This window comes from Poecilia reticulata, chromosome 23, assembly GCF_904066995.2.
Source record: "Poecilia reticulata chromosome 23, P_reticulata-male-v2, whole genome shotgun sequence".
Classification (NCBI taxonomy): domain Eukaryota; kingdom Metazoa; phylum Chordata; class Actinopteri; order Cyprinodontiformes; family Poeciliidae; genus Poecilia; species Poecilia reticulata.
Genome location: NC_088852.1, coordinates 17,721,186 through 17,740,657, shown reverse-complemented (window position 1 = coordinate 17,740,657; position 19,472 = coordinate 17,721,186). Strand labels below are relative to the sequence as shown.

General features: G+C 39.6%; 2 protein-coding genes across 2 annotated transcripts in view; one reads left to right on the top strand and one right to left on the bottom strand.

The window, feature by feature from the left end:
• slc41a2b (solute carrier family 41 member 2b) overlaps positions 1-14,944 on the bottom strand; it is a 30,117-nt gene extending 15,173 nt beyond the window's left edge. The window contains exons 1-8 of the mRNA XM_017302930.2: positions 14,830-14,944; positions 12,751-13,422; positions 11,116-11,223; positions 9,721-9,792; positions 8,755-8,899; positions 7,933-8,079; positions 3,834-3,981; positions 388-467 (exon numbers count right to left, since the gene is read on the bottom strand). Of these exons, the coding sequence (XP_017158419.1) occupies positions 388-467; positions 3,834-3,981; positions 7,933-8,079; positions 8,755-8,899; positions 9,721-9,792; positions 11,116-11,223; positions 12,751-13,299 (1,249 nt within the window). The 5' untranslated portion in view covers positions 13,300-13,422; positions 14,830-14,944. The remainder of the gene's footprint in view (positions 1-387; positions 468-3,833; positions 3,982-7,932; positions 8,080-8,754; positions 8,900-9,720; positions 9,793-11,115; positions 11,224-12,750; positions 13,423-14,829) is intronic.
• A 376-nt stretch (positions 14,945-15,320) lies between these two features.
• Positions 15,321-19,312, top strand: nopchap1 (NOP protein chaperone 1). Its single transcript, XM_008401504.3, has 4 exons — positions 15,321-15,630; positions 16,817-16,891; positions 16,967-17,100; positions 18,323-19,312. The coding sequence occupies exons 1-4, from the start codon at positions 15,501-15,503 to the stop codon at positions 18,485-18,487; spliced, it is 504 nt and encodes a 167-aa protein (XP_008399726.1). The 5' UTR covers positions 15,321-15,500; the 3' UTR covers positions 18,488-19,312.
• The last annotated feature ends 160 nt before the right edge of the window (positions 19,313-19,472 follow it).

Genomic DNA, 19,472 nt, shown 5'->3' with positions numbered 1-19,472 from the left:
TTTAGTAAGGAGGAATGGTCCAAAGTACCTTCATCCAGGATGTAGACGCTCCCTAGAAGCTACAGGAAGAGTCTAGAGGCTGTTATTTTTGCAAACGGAGGATCTACTAAATATTAATATGATTTTTCTGTTGAGGTGCCCAAATTTTTGCACCTGTCAATTTTTTTTCTGTGTATTTTGCACATTTTCTATTTAATCCAATAAACCTCATTGAACTGCTGAAATATTACTGAGTCCATTGGTTGTATGATACATCAAACTGAAATATCTGATCCAAACACCCACATATTTGGAATCTGGATCAAAGCTGCATACTAGGACAGTGTGGATGAATTAACATTGTCAAACTTTTTCATATGATAATCCAAAAGAGCAGTCAGTACTCACCGTTGATAACTGGGGTGTATACTACAATGCCGGCTAGGTTAGGGTCAGACACTGTTTTGTCCAGAATGAGTCCTCCGATACTGCAACACACAACATACACAGATTAACTGATGGTGTTATTTTTAACATAAAAAAAGAAAAATATAAAAGAACAAAAATAGAGAAGAACCAGTTTTTTCATATGTTGACTAGGAGGTGAATGTGGAATAAAGGATCTGGCCCTACATGACCTTACACACCCAGATATATAATTCAGATATATATCTGTCCAGATTTTATGCTTACTGCTCATACATACTGTTACCTGTTAAAAATGGTTTAATGATTTGATGTATTGATGCTGTGTGGGAGACTGAACTATAATTTCCCTGAGGATAAATACTAAAGGGATGAATAAAGTTTCTTTCTATCTATCTATCTATCTATCTATCTATCTATCTATCTATCTATCTATCTATCTATCTATCTATCTATCTATCTATCTATCTATCTATCTATCTATCTATCTATCTATCTATCCATCTATCTATCTATGACAGATTTTCAGTTTAAATTATACATTTACAATCTGTGAGTGGTTATCTCTCAATCATTAATTAAATCTAAACTTCCCAATTGGAGCAGTGAAACTGTCATCAGTCATAGTTTGACTGAAAATCGCTGCGGTCAACTCCTCTCTCTGCAAGAGTGTGGGAGGAGTTGGTGCTCAACGTCAGCTGACGTGTTACATTGTTTCACATTCAAAACACGCTTCTTATGGTGAAAAATTACATTCCAATGTCTCGTAAGTCAAAATGTACCTGATTATGGAAGGTATAGCTGATGTTCATGCAGTTCACTAGTATAGGTGACACTATATGTCCAGTTTTGGGGGCCAACAAAGGGAAAACTGAGATTACAACAAAGTCACTCTGGTTTATGTCTTTCCATTTCAACGTGTCACAAACCATACTGGACTGGGAAATGTTTATCTGCTTCGGACGCTGCTGTCCCCCACTTTAAGTCTTGGCTGGCCACTGTATTCTGCATCCATGCCTGAGCTCTGTATTCCACACCTAAAGTCATAAATCTTCAGTAACTTTCAGCTGCTTTATTTTCCATTTCTCTCTTTCCCATTTTTCTCAACTCAGCCATGAAAATGGATGCAACCATTGCTGCAAGCCAGAAAACATCTGACTGGAAAAGGAGGGAGGAATGATGATAAATGTCATGTAATAAAAATCACAGCACGGTTTTCTTTCTACTCACTCCCTCACACACAGGTTTGGGATCTGCTCCTAACATCTATAATTAATGAGTGTGGCAGGAGGGCTTCTTGCATTACAATGCATTGTTACCACACAATAAAATATTTAATTTAAGATGGTAAATAAGGGCTCTTTTCTTTACACATACCTTTTATTTTAAGTAGATCTAGTAGAAAAACATATTTCCTGGAAGAAGTTCCACTTTTATTTGTTGTTCCAATATCTCCAGTCGCTAACCCTGAAGGTATTAGCTGACACAGTGAGACAGCTCTAACCTGGAACCGTTTTAGAGAAATTGAATTATTTATTTATTTATTTAGATTTAGACTTAATTGTAAACCACAGTAATGTTTTAACAGTACAAGGAAAAATATATTGTATGAGGTATCAGTAGGAAATGGAGAAAGTTGGTATCAATCGCTGCCTTTCCACTGACCATTTACTTTGACATTGACATTTGGCATTTCAAAAATAAATTTGTTCAACGGAAACAATTTCTGTTTGATGACAGAGATTGCTTTAAATAAAGGTAGAACTGGAGTCAGAGATTTGTGCAAATTGAAATTACAAAAATAAATTAACTTAATGGAAACAGCAATTTTGAAAAACAACTAATTTTTTGATACATTATGGAGCCTATTTTACATACTACCCTTAACCTCTCTAGGTTAAGGTGGCAACCTAGAAAGGTTAACCTTTCTAGGTTAAGGTGGTTCTTTAGTCGTATTGAAATAGTTTTTTTGGCAAAACTACAATGGAAACAGTTTTTTTGCATCACACAAGTCACATGATCAACATCCTGATGTTGCCACTGACATTGCTTGGCCAATCAGTGCTGTGGAGGAGCACTGATTGAAGGAGCTCCACTGTCAGCACGGATTTGAACTTGTGTCTTTAATTACTTCAGCAAAGCTCACAGTTTTTATAAAAATTCTGTAGCCTTCGGTGTACTTCTAAATCTGCTCCATAGTCGCATCTTTTCGGGCTTGCTACTGCCTCTAGTGGCGTGGGGGTGGTAGCACAATTAATATAATTACATTACTAAATCAGAATACTGCAAAGTCTTATTTGTTATTAATTTTTCATTATCTTAAGAACGTAGAGCTAATTAAATGACCAAAACAAGACCTTAAAGTGGTTCCAGTTTCTCTCGAAGGCCAACCTGTTGAAACTGTGGCAAATTTTAAATACCTTGGGTCGTTCCTGGACAGTCAGCTCAACTTTGCTGAAAACACTGACTATATTTTGAAGAACTGTTCTCAGAGAGACTACCTTTTAAGAAGACTTAGTGATCTTCTTAAAGTGACATATTCAAGACATATGGGTGACCCAACTAGACCAGAGTCTAGTTGGGTCACCCATATGTCTTGAATTTGGAAAAAAAAAATCATTTTATTTATCACTACAGAAGGGTTCAGTGAATGTTCATATGAATCTGATGGGTTCAGTACCTCAAAAAAGGTTAAGAACCACTGCCCTAAACTGATAATCTGATTTAGGTAAGTTTTAAATAACATCCATTCATTCTGAATAAACCAACAGATTATTGTTGGTATTTCAATAGTCAACCTAGGTGGTGATATGCACTGCTAGTATTAATGTTTTCTGCATCTCCCTGGCAAATAAACAGTGAAAGGCTGAGTTGAATTATGTGCGCCGAGTGAGAAGAAAGTGCTGCAGAGGAAGAGAGATGCTTCCCTCCTATGGGTTTTATTTGTAAGGAGCCAGGCTCAAGGGGAACGGAGGGTGTGAGCGCTCACTGCTGCAATTTGTTTAAGGGAATGCGTCATCCAACAAAGCAGATGCTGGGAGAAGCATAAACAGGATACAGTGACTAGCAAAAAAATTCATAACAAACCGAAGTGTGTTCCAGTAGAATTGGGTGTGTAAAAATCAACCTGAAGTACCAGCAAGACATTCCGAGCTTTTTAAAACTCTAGCAGCTTAACATAACTAGGAGCTCACTCTCTCTTCACAAAACAACTCAAGCTCAGCAAACAGGATGGAGAACATCTGTGAACATCAGTCTTCAAGGTTTGCAAGATTCTCACACCCCGATAACTCACTAGAGGCTGAAGTGCAGGTGTTGGAAAGATGAAACCCTACATAGCGTTGGTCCATCACATAAAATCCACACAAGATCACAGAAAGGACACTTTGGGTTTTTCTTCTCCTGACAAGTATCAACATAACACACACCTGCTGATGACCATGGCGGTGATGACTGGCTCCCATCCGGAGTACAGCAGCGTGCGGCTTGCCGGGTGCTTGGAGGAAATGACCATCCACAGAGGAGTCAGACACATGAAGAAGGCGCAAACCAACGATGATACGTAAGGATAGGAGTCTGGGAAGAGAGCAGGAGAAACATGCTGAAAATACATTTCTTTGGCTCCCATGGACATCCTTTAATATGACAAGTTTGCATAAGTTATTCTAATTGTAGAATGCCTTGTTTCCACTGAGTGGTACGGCAAGGGGTCAGTGCAGTTTGTTTCCTTTGTAAAAGCGGCCCATACAACTGACCCGTATCATACAGTACTGGTGGTGGAAATGCTCTAACCGCTCCTACCAATGTCCTAAGTGATCCTGCTAATTCTGCCTTACACCAAGTTAACAAATAAATTGCCAACAAAGATGAAAGATCTATGTCTGTTCAAAAAATAAAATGCAAAGAGCAAACACACAGTAGCAAAGTTAATATTTTATTTCAAGTAAGTATTTCTGAGTTGTGGTTTTCTGCATAAATAGAACCATGGACGATGCCTTCCGCCTGCCATGCCCCCTTCCCCAAAAAAATCATTAAGAAGAAATCCATTTAAATTCTGGGGTAGTATGTAAAATAGTCTCCATAATCTCAGCAGTAAGTAGGGGGCGCCAAAACTACATTGCTATGCAGAGAACCAATGGAAAACTATCCATCCATCCATTTTCTTGCACCCTTGTCCCTTAGTGGGGTCGGGAGGGTTGCTGGTGCCCATCTCCAGCTTACGTTTTGGGCGAGAGGCGGGATACACCCTGGACAGGTCGCCAGTCTGTCGCAGGGCAACACAGAGACACACAGGACACACAACCATGCACACACACACACACACACACTCACACCTAGGGGCAATTTAGACAGACCAATTAACCTCAATGGAAAACTAGCTCTAGGTAAAAATGATAGGTCATATTTGTTTTTCATCTGGTGTGCTCTAATGTTGCCATGGGCATCAAAACCACCACTGAACGTCAGACTGTACTGTAACTCCTTTCATTAGGACCAGTAAGCATAAGCAGAGTTTAATATCTAAGGAAATAAAACTCATAGATTAATTCAAATATTTTTTTTTAATTAATTTCAGTGTCTCAGAAAAAAATAATATTGGACATTGGAAACCTATGGTGTTGCACCCTAATCAGGGAATTAACTCCAAACACCTGCAAATATTTCTTGAGTCTCTAACAGTCTGGGTCAGAACTCTTACAAACAAGATTCAATCATAAAAACATCATTGTATGTTATTAGCACTTTATGTAGCAGGCTAAAAAAGCCTTATGATGTAAAGAAAATGATGCATCTCTAAACTGAATTCAATAAGCTCCGTTTTGAACAGTACTTGTAATTGAACTAAACTCGCTGCCTGGCAGACCACATTCAAACAAAAAGGAAAATAATAACCGAGCACTTTATTTTATCACAATTTAACTTTAATCTGCAAAGATTAAACTTTTGTGAATTTTATTTTGCTTTTGTATGACTTTAAACATGATATTTAACGCTCCATCTATTTTGACTAAACTTGAGCCATTTTGCAAAGATGAATGGGCAAAACTGGTAGAGATATGACCCAAATGATCCCCCATAAACACATGCATAATTTTGTTTCACTATTTGCAAGGCACTGCATACACACATGTACACACACAGTGCATCATAATATTTAGCACAACTATACAGTTTTCTGCATGTGGAGAATTTAAACTTCCATGTGTTGTGGTAGCCTCAACAACAGCAACTGCCATAAATAAACCTATCAGGAGTCGTCTGAGTCCCTGCAGCTGTCATGGCCGTCGCAGTGGCGACATTTGGTACTGGGCTGACTGCATCCAAAGTTAGAAGTTCTGCAGATGTATTTTGATGTGAATTTAACAGAAAGTATCTGTGTGACTGGGGTGAAGAACAACAGGGCTCCTGTTTGCAGTCTCACTGTACAGCTCTGTCCCAGAACTATTTAAATTTAGCTCCAAATATTTAATCATTTCTTTTATTAATAATTTTACACATTTCTATGACTGCATGAAACTTGACAGTGGTTCTAATGTATTGGATTAAAAAGCTTTATTTGAGAGCCAAAGACAGGATGGTGGATCAGGATGCATCTGTCTGTATGGGATCTGTTGGAGTAGGGACATCAAAAACATGGCACAGAATGAATCAGGAGGGCCCCCTACAGGCTGACTGAGGGAAGTGTCTAATTACGCATCAAGAGAGTGAGGGAAATCATGGTCTATTAATTAAGCAACTTTGTAAAATATGAATGATTTCATAGGTAGAAGTAGTATTAGTATCAACATTTAGCAATGCTAAATGTTGATACTCTGAGGTTTGAAAAAAACTGTTTTTCAAACCTCAGAGTTCAGACATATGTAATCAGAAATTATTTTTATTCACTGTTTTAAAGCTCCAGTGTTCAGAACCTTTATTTGGTTTGCTGGGTGCCTCAGTTTGCAGAGGGTTGATCTGGTTTCAGGTCATTTTTTTGCATGTCTTCCCCTTCTCTGTCTCTATCCTATTTCCTCTCAGACTTATCATTTCAATATTTATTACTGTAAGTAATCATTTTTATATGCTAATATAAAAATTCTAAAAATTATTAGCATTTAACTTTATGATGCAATAGCAGAGACATCCTTAAGGCATCTGCATCTTGAAAAGAATGGATGATGTAGATCCCTGAGTTTTGCATATTTTCAACAGATGTTTGTTTATATCAGTGGTAACTTCATAAAAAGACAATTTAATTTTTTACTAAACCTTTCAGTTTATTATGTCTTGATTCTACAAAAAATGACATGGTGGAATCTGCAGTGTATGTTTTTGAACATTCTGAATTTGATTTAAATCACCCTCCCACCTGATAACAAACATGATGTCGTCTTAATGAGGGTGCTGTGTTGAATTATTTTAATCCTGTGAAAACTTTTACTGCAAGACAATATGAAATGGGCCTGCCTGTTTGAATTTATTTATGAAATCTTAATTCATTATGTGGAATCATTTGGGAGCATTTGAAATGCTTTTCTGGAATTAGCTCTCCCTCAGAATGAGGAAAACATAAAACCCAGAAAATAAACACTTAAACGAAGACACAGCTGCTCCCTGCTAATAGTCATGTAATTCTGACTGTGGCTGTGAAAGCTTCATAAACACAGTAATTAGCTACAGACCCAGACATTTGTAGAGGCCTTGGCTTATCCAGGCCAGAGTTATGAGGTCACCAAAACCGGCTGCAGTGGGTGTGGCTACATTGTCTGGGTTGATGCCGGTCTTTTCTGAACCTACACATTTTTTAACTAATTTCAGAGTTTTAAAAAAAAAAACAAAAACATAAGATTCTAATGTTTGAATCATTGGGGACAAAACCCAAAATATTGATAAATGTTCTGAAATATCTCATCTGATGAAACCTTTATCATGTATTGTCTTGTTTCGTGAGCTGGATGTATCATTACACCACTTGGTGAAAGACTAATTAGTGTTTATCCAGTGTTTCCCAACCCTGGTCCTCAAGGAACACTGCCCTGCATGCTTTAGGTATTTCCTTGTTTCAGTCCAGCTGATTTCAATCGATGACTGATTAACAGGCGTTTTTTTGCTGAACTGCAATCAGTTGAATCAGGCACATTAAAGCAGGGAAACCTCTAAAACATGTAGGACAGTGTGCCTTGGGGACCAGGGTTGGGAAACACCGCACAACCACAAACAAATTTACATGAATAAAAATATCGATCCTAATGGGGATGAGTGGAGTATTTAACTATTCTCTGAAATCACCAGGAATTGTTTTATTTTTACAACAGCTTGTCAAAGACTTCTGAAGCCTGCATGGATCAGTGGGAAAGCTGCATATTATCTCATTTAGAAGCCGACTAAAATAGAGACAGGACTCATAAACAAACTAAACTGACAGATGAAATTATTAATTTCCAACCATTAGACCTTTAAAGGAAGACACAGCTGCTCCCTGCTAATAGCCATGCAATTCTGACTGTGGCTGTGAAAGCTTCATAAACACAATAATTAGCTACAGACCCAGACATTTGTAGAGGCCTTGGCTTATCCAGGCCAGGATGGCCAGAGTTATGAGGTCACCAAAACTGGCAGCGATGGGTGTGGCTACGTTGTCTGGGTTGATGCCGGTCTTCTTCGACCCCACAATTACCCCGACCATGAGGATACCTAAACACAATGAGAAAATGGCAGGAAACTTTTAACAGTGGTCATTACTAACATGACTTTAAGCTGATCATTATGGAGAGAAAAAATATAGGGAGTCACTGGAGAAGTGTCAGACAGGGTAAAAATGTTTGCTGCAGCCATATAGAATAGGAGGAGAAATGAAGTCAAATGAAGTTAAATTAACAGGAAAAAAAAAAACCATCCGTTTCCACTTCCAGAGGGGATTGGAAGAGGAAACTTTGGGAAGGGAGATAAGTAAACATTTCAGTTTCCCAATGGACAAAGATAAAACCCCAAAGCATTTCAAAGAAAAGTGAAAACCCCCCCCAAAAAGAAAAAAAGGAAATAAAGGAAAAGGGGCAAGAAAAGAACAAAAGAGGGAAAAGTAAGTGGAGGAAAAAATAGGAGGAAAAGAGGAAAAAATTAAAAGTAAAAAAGAAAAAAGTAGAAAGAAAAAAGGGGGAAAAGCAAAAAAAAGAGGAAGAAAAAAAAACAGTGGGGAAAAAAGAACAAATGAACAAAAGAGAAATAAAACAGAGTCTATTCTCCTGAGTAAATATTTCCTGAGTAAAGAAAAACTAACCCTGACATGTCGGTAACAAACCAGACTGTTAGTGTTTTTTAAGGAAGTGATGCTGAGCTCCAGTTGTGACACTTTATGTTAGGAGTGTTTACCCTGCAGCAGGGAGGCTATGAAGGCTGTGGCCACGCTGCTTGAGCAGAGCAAAACAGCATGGCTCATCTGAAACTTCCCCTCTGGGATCCAACCGAGTACGACGGCTGCTACAGCTGCCAGGAACCCCACCACCGTGGCCTGGACCTGGAAACACACACAGGGGTTTCACTTGAGTGTTTAAAAAAAAAAAAACTATTAAAAATGACAAGTTGACATTATTAAAAAGAGACAGCCTGTGTTGAAGAAACACATCATTGCACCCGAGTATAATCTGCCACAATCATTTCTGATGTTATTCCACAACGAGGCGCACAAACAGCCCGTCATCCAGTGGTGACGTAGCTGTGTGTTCCTGTGTGGTTAGCAGTGTGTGGGTGGATGATCTGCAGCAGTCACATGAAAACACATCACCTACTGTCAGCTGCAGCTCATGAGAAGGTAAAACAGCCATGGCCTCATTCCTCTACAATAAATTACATTACAGTAAAGAGCAATGTTTTTCTTCCAACCTTAGGTACAACTTACTGTGTTAAAATATCCGTAATTGTGAATATGAAAAAAGCTAAATCAAGAATTTGATTAACTGATAAGAATAATAAAACCTGGAATTACAGAAGCAGTGCAAAACACCTCTTCAATTGTTTTACAGTGTTTCTCACGTTGCTGCGACAAACTTCAGAGTATTTTACTGGGATTTTATACAATGGACCAACAAAGTAGCTCACCGTTTTTAAATAATTCATGTTTTTAAAAGAATTGTTCTGTGAAGGCTTATGGGTTTGATGGAGAACAAACCCCCCAAAAAACGACTCAAAGATCAATTTCCTTCCAATTTAAAACCATTAGCCTTTTTGTGCTCGTTTAACCCATAAAATCCCAATGACAATCCCAAAGTTAAACTGTGAACACGTATTGGGTGCCAATACTTTTGCAGGGTGCTGGATGGGAGCCGGCTGGGTAACTACCTGCTTCAGTGCCAGGTTGCCGATGATTAGGTTCCACTTCTCTATGGGAGAGTCCATCTTCCCAACATTTACCTACATACAGAGTGATAGAGAGTAAAAAATAAACAGTAGTACAGTACAGAAATTGTGCTTCAGCACTGCATGACCAGAAGGAGTCATGCAGTGACAGCATGACCAGAAGGGGTTAAATGTGCTTTTAGAGGAGCTGCAGAGGGTATTTGATCTGACTGAACTCTGCTTGTTGTTAACACAGTGCTGTGAAGGTGGAGCTCCTCCATGCAGGGAGCTGGGGGCCAAAGAGGGAGGGGCCCACCAACTGGAACCCCAACAAAGACCCAGTTCTGCTCTGTCTTTTCTTTATGCAGCTTCCAGCTCTGTTCAGATTGAGAAGTGGAAAAATTCCTCTCTACCTCTATGTGAACAGAGCAGGAAGTGTGTTTAGCTGCCACCTGCTGCAGACCTGTACTCAGAGTTTTATAACCTGATTCTTCCAGAAGGATGTTAGGATCAGATCGGTTCCCCTCCAGGTTTCACAGATGTTCCAGCAGCTTGACTCACACATGAACTAATCTTAACCAAAGTGGTAAAAAAATGGCACACTTTATGTGCAAACTGATCACAGAACTAGAAAGCAGGATCTTCCACAGCAGCAAGCTGATTGCACATGTTGCCATTAGGCACAGGTGACCTTTAAATAGTGGGTGAAATTGAACTTTAACCATGACATGTTGTGATATTATTGCAAAAATGCTAAAATTGAAGATAAACCATTTAAAATTACTTTGCATCCATTTTCTGGTAAAAGTACAGCCGTGTCTGCAGGTCACAGTACCTACTTGTGTGCAGGTGACATCATTCAAGAGTTTTGCACTGACATGAAGGTGTGTTGCGCTTTCAAAATAAAAGCATGTAAGTTAAAAGATTTCCAAGTCAATTATTTTTCCTCTACGATGTCATTTTTGGACACCTGTCTTCCATATTGGGTGGGACGTGTCTCCCACTCCCTCTCACATCCCCAGTTCCTACTCCTATCTATCAGTGTGGAATAATAAATGAGACAATAAATACTCATACCTAGTACTGGTATCAAATCATACAAAGTATTAAAATGCTCAAAAACTGCACACTGTGGTCAGCTGACTCATGGAATCCTTTTGTGACTCTGCCAGCTGAAAACAGGCAGCCACACCATGGAAACTAAAGGAATGATAATGTTGGCAAGCTGCTGTGAATAACACAAGTACATCTTGTTGAACAGCTTTGTTTGAATGCTGGTTCCTGTCAGTACCATGATGCTGTGGTATTTCTTTCTGATGGTTATCCAACCGGCACATCTGACAGCAGCATTTGCATTATAGAGACAGAAATAAAAAAATGAGCTGATGGAGGACTCACAGCTGTGGACAGCCTGGAGGCCAGAGTCATCTCCAGGTTCCCCTTCAGGCCCAGCAGAGCAGGAACCAGGATGAAGATCTCTGTGATGAACTTGAAGGCCTCCCAGTGCTGCGGAAACATTGGAAACAACATCTGACCTCTTATCATGTGGCCTAATTTGACATTTAAAGATAAAAGCCCTGGTGTCATTCAGATAAGAGTCCACAACTCTCCCTGTTGAGTCAACAAAGAGATCAGCTACACCAACCTGGAAAACTTAGAAAACAGAGAACTGATAGAAGAACAGAGAAAGTTTAGTTATTGGTCAAACAATCTCTTGGACAGATTTAGTTTAGTTTTGTTTTGTTTCTGTATTTCTTTATCAGCTGTAGTGACTGTGACTGATCCGGTCCGCTCAGCTAAACCCGTCAATGTAAAGGCGGGTTAAACATGATGATCCAGGTTACATCGAAGCATTTTCTTGTCACCACTAATAAATTCTCTCCCATTTAAAATAGTTCTGTTTCACAATTGTGCTTTAAATCAAATTTCAAAGAGGATTAGAAAACTACAAGAAAGCAAAACTAACACAGATTCAGTAAACCAAATGTACCAGAACCTGTTCTGTGGCAACCAGAAAGCTGCTCGTCTTGTTCCCTGATCTTCCTCATGCTGTTTGTTCTCTAATCAGTCACTACAGTGTTTTATTGCAGAAATTCATGCAAAAAAAAAAAAATCAACAGATCCCTCATACAATTGTGAGTTTATTGCAAATTTTCCATAATAAACTCACAATTAAGTGACTGCTACCTCCCACCTTCAGGTGTTTCTAACTTCTACTTCAAGTTACAGTCCATGATAGAATAAATATGCTTGAATGTCGGTCTTCGTTTTTCTAACTCATCATTTTGTTCTATATGTAGCATTACATATTTGGAACATGGAAAAGCTCCTGTAATCTGGATCCAACTTCCAGAAAACTGAAAAACTGCTGAAACACTGAGTTCCTTTACATCAATAAAGGCTAAAAGCTGCCTTTGATTCATAATAACTAAAACATTGATTACTATATTTGATGATTTTGATGATGGCATTTGACAAAATGTAATGTTTATTGATGTTTCAAAATTGGTTATCGCTTTGTTTTTATAGTGCAAAGAACTCTGAACTGCCTTGTTGCTGAAATGTGCTGCACAAATAAACCTGTCAGGAGTTCACAAAGGAAAAATATCACAAACATCTTTGCAAAAAATTCTAAAGAAGAACCACAAAGATCAATGATTTAAATCACAAAAAACAAGACAAAACACAGACAGATGATCTGCATTAATAATGAGATTAAATCACCTACAGATGAACTTTTTACTAATTAGGATATTTATGATTTCTTTTTTTGCATTTTGGGGATTTTCAAAATAAAGGGTGGTGAATATAAAAGCATGTCACACTTTTCAGAAACTCTTTTTAAAATAACGCATCCTTTCTGCTCCGTGCTCAAAGCAGAGTTTATTCCAGTGATGACTGCATGGCCTTCACAGTGCAGAGTTAATGAGGCTGAACATCAGCTCCACAGCCAGACATTATTTAATAACCATAGATGAGCCGTTAATCCCAGTGTGTTCAGATGGGATCTTTACTGGTTTCACACCAGCTTACCTGAACAATATCCAGCACCATTCCAGCTGACACCGTTCCAAAGCCAGCCAGGAGAAAAGGCACCAGTATCTGCAAAGCCATGGCCAGCGGCGACTCTTTGGGCATATTGGACCCATCTGACCCCAGCGCCTCCACTGTATCCTCCTTCTCCTCCTCCTCGTCGCTGGCGTCGTCCCCGGAGAGCCTCCACTCTGCCAGCATGGGCTCTGTCTCAGCGCAGCCCCCTTCTCCACAGTCCGACAGAGTTATGGAGGAGCGGGAGGCCCGCTCCACGATCCGCCGGCCCTCTATGTGAGTCGCCTCCTGTCTGTAGCCGTTCTGCAGCGAGCTGGCCTCGGGTTTCCCCCCCAGGTCCACCGTGGCTAATCGATCCTCCTGCAGCTTGGTGTAGCCAGTGGGAACCATGGTCTGGAAAATGGAGCCAATGCGCACTGGGGCTACGGGTTTCAGGGAGAGAGCACTCCATCCACCGGCTGCCCCGCTCATCCGCACCGCCAGGCTAGAGCCCAGGGAGTCTCCCAAGGCTCCGCCCAGGTTCTTCATGCTCATGGTGACAACTTCTAGGATCGCAGAGGCTCATCTCTTCTCATCTAGACTGACGGCGGACTTAGCACAACGACAACACAGAGAGGTTCACGCAGCCTTGTTAATACTGGCTTCCAGAAGGCATCACTGGAGGGAGACAGGAGAACAGCCACATGTCAAACAAGAGCAAAATAACCAGGATACAATAAAAACCTCCAGCTCACACTTCCTGTTGGTCACTGACTGACACAGTTAATACTGCTGCTACATCTGCCCTTGATTCCTATAGAATAACAGATAATGGAAGAATGCAGGTTCACTTAGTTTTCTTCAATAACTGATGACATGGTTTAATGTGCCATATGTGCCATATCTCCTTTTAATGTGTCTTACATTATTTATATTCTGATGTGTAAACACAGTGAAATGTTACTGTAAATAAAATTCAAATATTTATTATAATAAGTAATGCAACATCAAGACTGCAGCAATAATTTAGTGAATTATTAAGGAATAGATAGTCTGAGGAACTTTTAATCACTTTTAGAACTACAGTAGGTGCTGAACTATGCAGTGCCTGCAAGGTGTTGAACGTTTACATATGTTATTAAATTAGAACTACAAGTGTCAATGCATTTTATTTGAAATTTATGTAAGAAATCAACAAAATAGCAAATAATCATGAAGGGAATGAAAAATTATATAGTTTCAAGCAAAAAATAAAAATATTCTGAAAAGTGTGGTATGCGTATTAATTTAATAACCTTAAATAACACAATTCAGTATAGCCAACTCCCGTTAAAGGTTACTTACAAAAATGGGAGGAAAAAAATGGAACTTTAAATCTATGGAGAAATGACCATGAACCCAAACTGACGGGCAGAGTTGAAAGAAAGGCTTGGAAGGTTGATATTCACAGATGCCCTAAAATCAGTCTGAGCTGAAGCTGGAAAACCATGAATCCTTATGCTTCCACCTCCCAGATCTGCTTTTAATGCTGCGCAGAAGCTTAAAAAGGTTAAAGTTCAAGCGACTATGAGCAGGAAATGTTTTGTCAGATCGATAAATAGCAGACACTTAGTTGCATCTTATTACAGACCTCCTCTTTCGACGGCTGACAACTTCTACATACAGGACACGGGCAACAACAAAAACCAAAAACTAACATTACTCCTTTAGTTAGACTATGTCCTTATATTCCAAATATCTTCATGGGTATTTTGGACAATTTGCTTATGAATAACGTTATAGGAAATAACCAGTTATAGCCGTCGGGAGTGCCTCTAAATCATCTATTAGTTTCAGTTGACCACGTTAATAGCAACTTTCTTTTAAAAAGGGTGGTGAAAAAAGCTGCCAACTGTGGTCTATATTAGCTAAACATCTTCGGGAGCTGAAAGCTAGCTGTGCAGGAATGAAAACAGTTGGGAAGCTGCTCGCGACACCTTCCGCGTGAACCACTAAGCTGCTTCACAAGACTCGTCTCGACAAATATCAATAAAATATTCCAATATCTACAGTTTTGTTAGTTTTTCTTTTTCTCCAAGGAATTACCTGTTTTCGACCCGGAGGAGAGATGCCAGTTTTACGTGACAGCCAACCAGACATCCGCGTCACAGGAAAAAAAAATGCCAACAAAGATCGTCAATAAAAGACGATAGAAATTCTATTTGAAAATGACGGAACTGGTCACAGGAGCAATGTTAAGCGTGTCTACAAGGTACATAAACTTCACAAAGATAGCAGTGAGGTAGGGAGCAGGCTACATCAAGGATTCGCTCTGGAATCTGTCTTGTCTCCATACCTGACTGGTCAAAGCTAAACAAGTTAATGCTACACTTCACAGAGATTATTTAAAACATCGGATTTCTCAAACCTTTACACTAGAAGAATCTTAAATTTAGAACTACAATAATATGTGAAGTAAAAAAAAAAAGATCAGAGTGATACCTCTTACCATACAGTCTCTCTTAGCCAGGCCAAACGAAAAGTGCCACACAGCTATTTGGATTGTAGTATGTCAGGGGAAAGGACGGAGTGCTCGTTGTTGAGAAAAAACGAACAAGCCGACAAATATTACAATTGATCTAAATGTGAAGAAGCTTAATAAGGGCTTTATTTTTTTTTTCAAGTGGACTCTGAAATACATTTTTTAATATAGATTTGTTTTAGCTTCAGTAGTCTTCCTAAACAGTAGGTGGTGCTAAACAAATATAAGTGTGGTAATGTCCGGAAATCATAGCCAGGTGTTAGCTACATGTGTTGCACATGCCGAGTTAAACTTTCCTTCCAACATGGACCTAAACACGAAGAAAAACATTTCCCAGTCTTTACTGTCTTGTGGAAACGATGGAGGTCTGAATTTTTTCTTCACTATCAATGAATTAGTGGATGTTGAATAATAACAATGAAGGATATTTCTATTCTATAAAACACCGTTTACTGTGAGAAGCTAATTAACGGTGTACTGGCCTTTTCAGGAATAGGGTCAACGGCGCTAAAAACATGTTTTATGAAAATTTTCTCAGCGTCATCTACTGGCTATAAGTAAACAGCAGGTGTTGTTTTCTCATGTTTTGGTGGACGCTAACTGCGGAAGCAATAGTTTCGACAACGTCCTAATTATAATAGAAATAGAAAATTGTGCAGTATTTCCATGTTTTTCTTGCATGGAAAAACTGCATGAAAACATAAGCAGTTAGCTCGTCCTGTTTAATTCCTTAAAACGTGGCTAAAGGTAAATAGAAATAAACTTGTTCTTCAACTTATTAATGTTTTCTAAAAAGAGTTATGAGAAATGGTTACAGTTGTGACGGAGCCTCCTGCAGCAGTCTATGTTGCAGTGTATTTGAAGAAGCCTCTGAATGAAGACAGTGTTAAAATTACTGACTTGTAGAAGGCAACGTCTTTCTGTTTGGGTTGCATCTGTCCGAGCCGCAGTTGAGCAATGAACTCATAACTCTTCCCACATTGCTGAGCAGCCAGCATTACTTCTCTAAGTTCACTGCTCATATTTTTCCATCTGCATTCTTCAGACCAGCAAACGGCCAAATCTCCTGAATTTATTACAGTGATCACATTATTTTGATCAATTTCTTTATCAGCGTCTGGCTTCCACTGTAGATGCTCCAATCAGGCTTTTACCAGCTGCTGATTTTATGGAGCACAAACTGTGAGAGTTCTTTGTTTTTGTTGCCTGTCATGAAAAGGAAGAACTGTGATCTTGCAGTAATTGATCATCTAATCTCTGATCACTTGATCAAATTGATTAATTGCTACATCTTATGTTAATTTTTTTAAGCTCATTTAGAACCTAATGCTTCCTCCAAAGACCTCTAAAGAAGATTTGTCCATATAATTATCACTTTTGGACATTTGGGATGAGAGGATATTTTCTGCAGGAGGCTTGGAATCCTACAAACATTACTCTTTCTAAAAACATCAGTATTTCCACTGTAACATAAAACGGATAAAAGCGATGTTAATAAGTGTCCTCTTCTTCCTCCTGTCTCTGTTTGACCCGCTGCTGTTTTTCCTCCAGGCCTCAGTGAGAAGCTCCTCCTGAAGCCCGGAGCGGGCCGATCCCTGCAGACGGAGCGGGTGCCAAGGAGCAGCGGTGAGACCTCCTCCTGAAATATCTGGCCTTAAGTTTGCCCGTAACATTTACATTCAAACCTTTTCTGCCCTTCAGTCCTGGAGCGCCTGCAGAGCTTCCTGCCTCGGATGGCTGAGGCCAACGAGAAGCTGAAGCAGCAGCTGGAGGAGGCTCCTGAAGGACACTTTGACATTCAGAACGTGGACAAGGCAGAACGGGTCATAGAGATGGTGAGTGTCGCTCAGTCTGATCAGTTGTGTGTGTGTGTGTGTGTGTCTGTGTGTGTGCGTGTGTGAGTGTGTGTGCGCACTACAGCCTTCAGCTGATGAGTGTTTAAAGTTAAGAGCAACACTTTATTTGAGGGGGTGTGCATAAGACTGATGTGACACTGTCATAAACATGACATAGCATCTGTTATGAACATGAAGGAGTCTTCATTAATTACTTAGTTCATAAAAATAAGGTCACTTTTAATGGACTTTTAATGCAACTTTGCATTAAAGGTGTTATTTTCTGAATGACGCTTCAAGACTCTTTCAAGTTCATAACAGGTGTTATGTCATGTTTATGATGGTGTCAGCTGTAATCTCAGCAAAAGGTGGCGCTACAAAGTATTAACGCAAGGGGGCCAAATAATATTGCATGCCCCACTTTGCAGTTTTTTATTTGTTAAAGTTTAAAATATCCAATAGATTTTGTTCCACCTCATGATTGTGTCCACTTGTTGTTGATTCTTCACAAAATAATAAACATTTTGGATCTTTATGTTTGAAGCCTGAAAAGCGGCAATAGGTTGAAAAGTTCAAGGGGGCTGAATACTTTCACAAGGCAGTGTAAAGTGTTACCAAGCTTGGACGTAAAACAGCAAACACTGCCTGGAAGCTCTTAGCAGAGACAGCTTCCTGGTTCTGCAGGTTTTCTTCCAGGATTAGTCATGTTTACAGCTCCGTCCTTCTCAATGTGAACTCTGACTAGCTTTTCTGGAAAATCAAGTGGAAGGATTAAAGGAAGGCAAGGAAGAGGAATCATGTGAGATGCAAAAGAGCATCTTTCATGTTTTGAGTTCATATAGCACAGAGTGGATGGAAATACCTTTCTGTAGTCCCACATTGAATTTATTTTTTTTTTTGCTATTGGTCTAAAGAGACATTCAGTGTTTTCTGTGAGCCAGAAGTTTCACTTTTTGAATTGCAGAAACAAATGAACCTTTTCCGATTTTCTAGTTTACTGAGCTCCACCTGTAGACCTGTCAGGTTAGTTTCCTCCTTCAGAGGATTATCACCTGGTAAAATGATCAGAACCTCCTGGGAACGCTGACATCAGTTATACAAATTCCCCCGTAATGTTTGACAGAGGCAAAGCACTCGTCAGACTAGCGGTGTTTTGCAGAGATTATTGGACGTTCCGTTATTTTAGTGTTCAGATAAAGATCATGTGCTCCTGTCTGTCCAGGACGTAGCTGTGGTGGAGCTGAACGAGTCGGGCAGCGAATCAGAAGAGGAGGAGGAGACGTCTGAGTCCGAGTCTGAGGAATACGTCGCTGAGATCACAGAGAGGAACCTCAAGCTGCCCGGAGGCGGAGGGAACAAAAAGGCCAGCATCCAGGTCCTGGAGTAGGAGAGTCAGCTGCAGAGTTCTGTTGGACGGTTAGCAGAACGCCCCAAAGTACAGAGTGGCAGCTTTTCATCATCCCTATGGGAGTTTTTATAAACATATGATGGGACTACCTCATCCAGCTTGGCCTTCCACTAGTGATCAGTGAGTCCTTCCATGAGTTTAGGCCCAAACCTGCAGGTTCCTAATGTACGCTTTCTGCTATCATTTAAGTGCAACAGTCTACTTTTGCATTTCCTGTCAGAGTACATAAACGAATGAGAAAAGCATTCAATGGGGAAGCTTCCTCTCAAGAAACTTGACGATATCATATAGGGACAACAATCAATGGTACACAACACCTCAGGCCCATTGATGAGCACGATGGAGGGGCTGTTTTTTTTCTAGAAGCCCGGGGAGTCATGTCATGTTTTGCGTGGCAGTCAAGAGATCTGTAATGGGTCTTCATTGAGTTGTTCAAGAAGACCGTCACCAAATCAGAACAAAATCAAGAGTAGAGAGGCTGACAAACAGCGTCAGAGGAAACCCAGGACTATGGAGGATGTGCATAGGTCATGTAACAACCGGTCACTGGTAAACTTTATGGACGACTATTTGCGCAAGGTTTACTTCAAATTTATGCGATTTTATAAGAGAAGTGCTGTTCTACATAAATGAGTGACAGTTTCTGTGGAACATATCTTATGTAAATAATGTTCTGCTTAAAGTGCTTTTTCCCCTTGGTAAATATGATCTAATTAAAGGTTTGATTTTGCTAATTGTTTCAGTTTGACATTTTACTGGTTGCTACCCAACCTGCCAATAAATGTGGAGGATACGGTAACAAGGTCAAGTTGTATGTGGAAATTATTTATTTATTTTAACGCAAGAGTCACATTGTGGAGGAAACTCTATGAGTTTGTATCCGGCTATCTGACTGTATGTTGCTGTTGGACACCATCATAGCCATCCTCCTCTAACAACATCCATACACTCATTGGTTCCAGCT

What these genes read in the sequence shown, in the direction of transcription:
- nopchap1 (XM_008401504.3), top strand. Translation starts at nt 15,501, where the DNA reads ATGTCCGGAAATCATAGCCAGGTGTTAGCTACATGTGTTGCACATGCC. An exon ending in GTCTTGTGGAAACGATGGAG is followed by an intron (nt 15,631 to 16,816) that starts GTCTGAATTTTT and finishes TTTTTCCTCCAG; the next exon opens with GCCTCAGTGAGAAGCTCCTC. An exon ending in CAGAACGGGTCATAGAGATG is followed by an intron (nt 17,101 to 18,322) that starts GTGAGTGTCGCT and finishes CTGTCTGTCCAG; the next exon opens with GACGTAGCTGTGGTGGAGCT.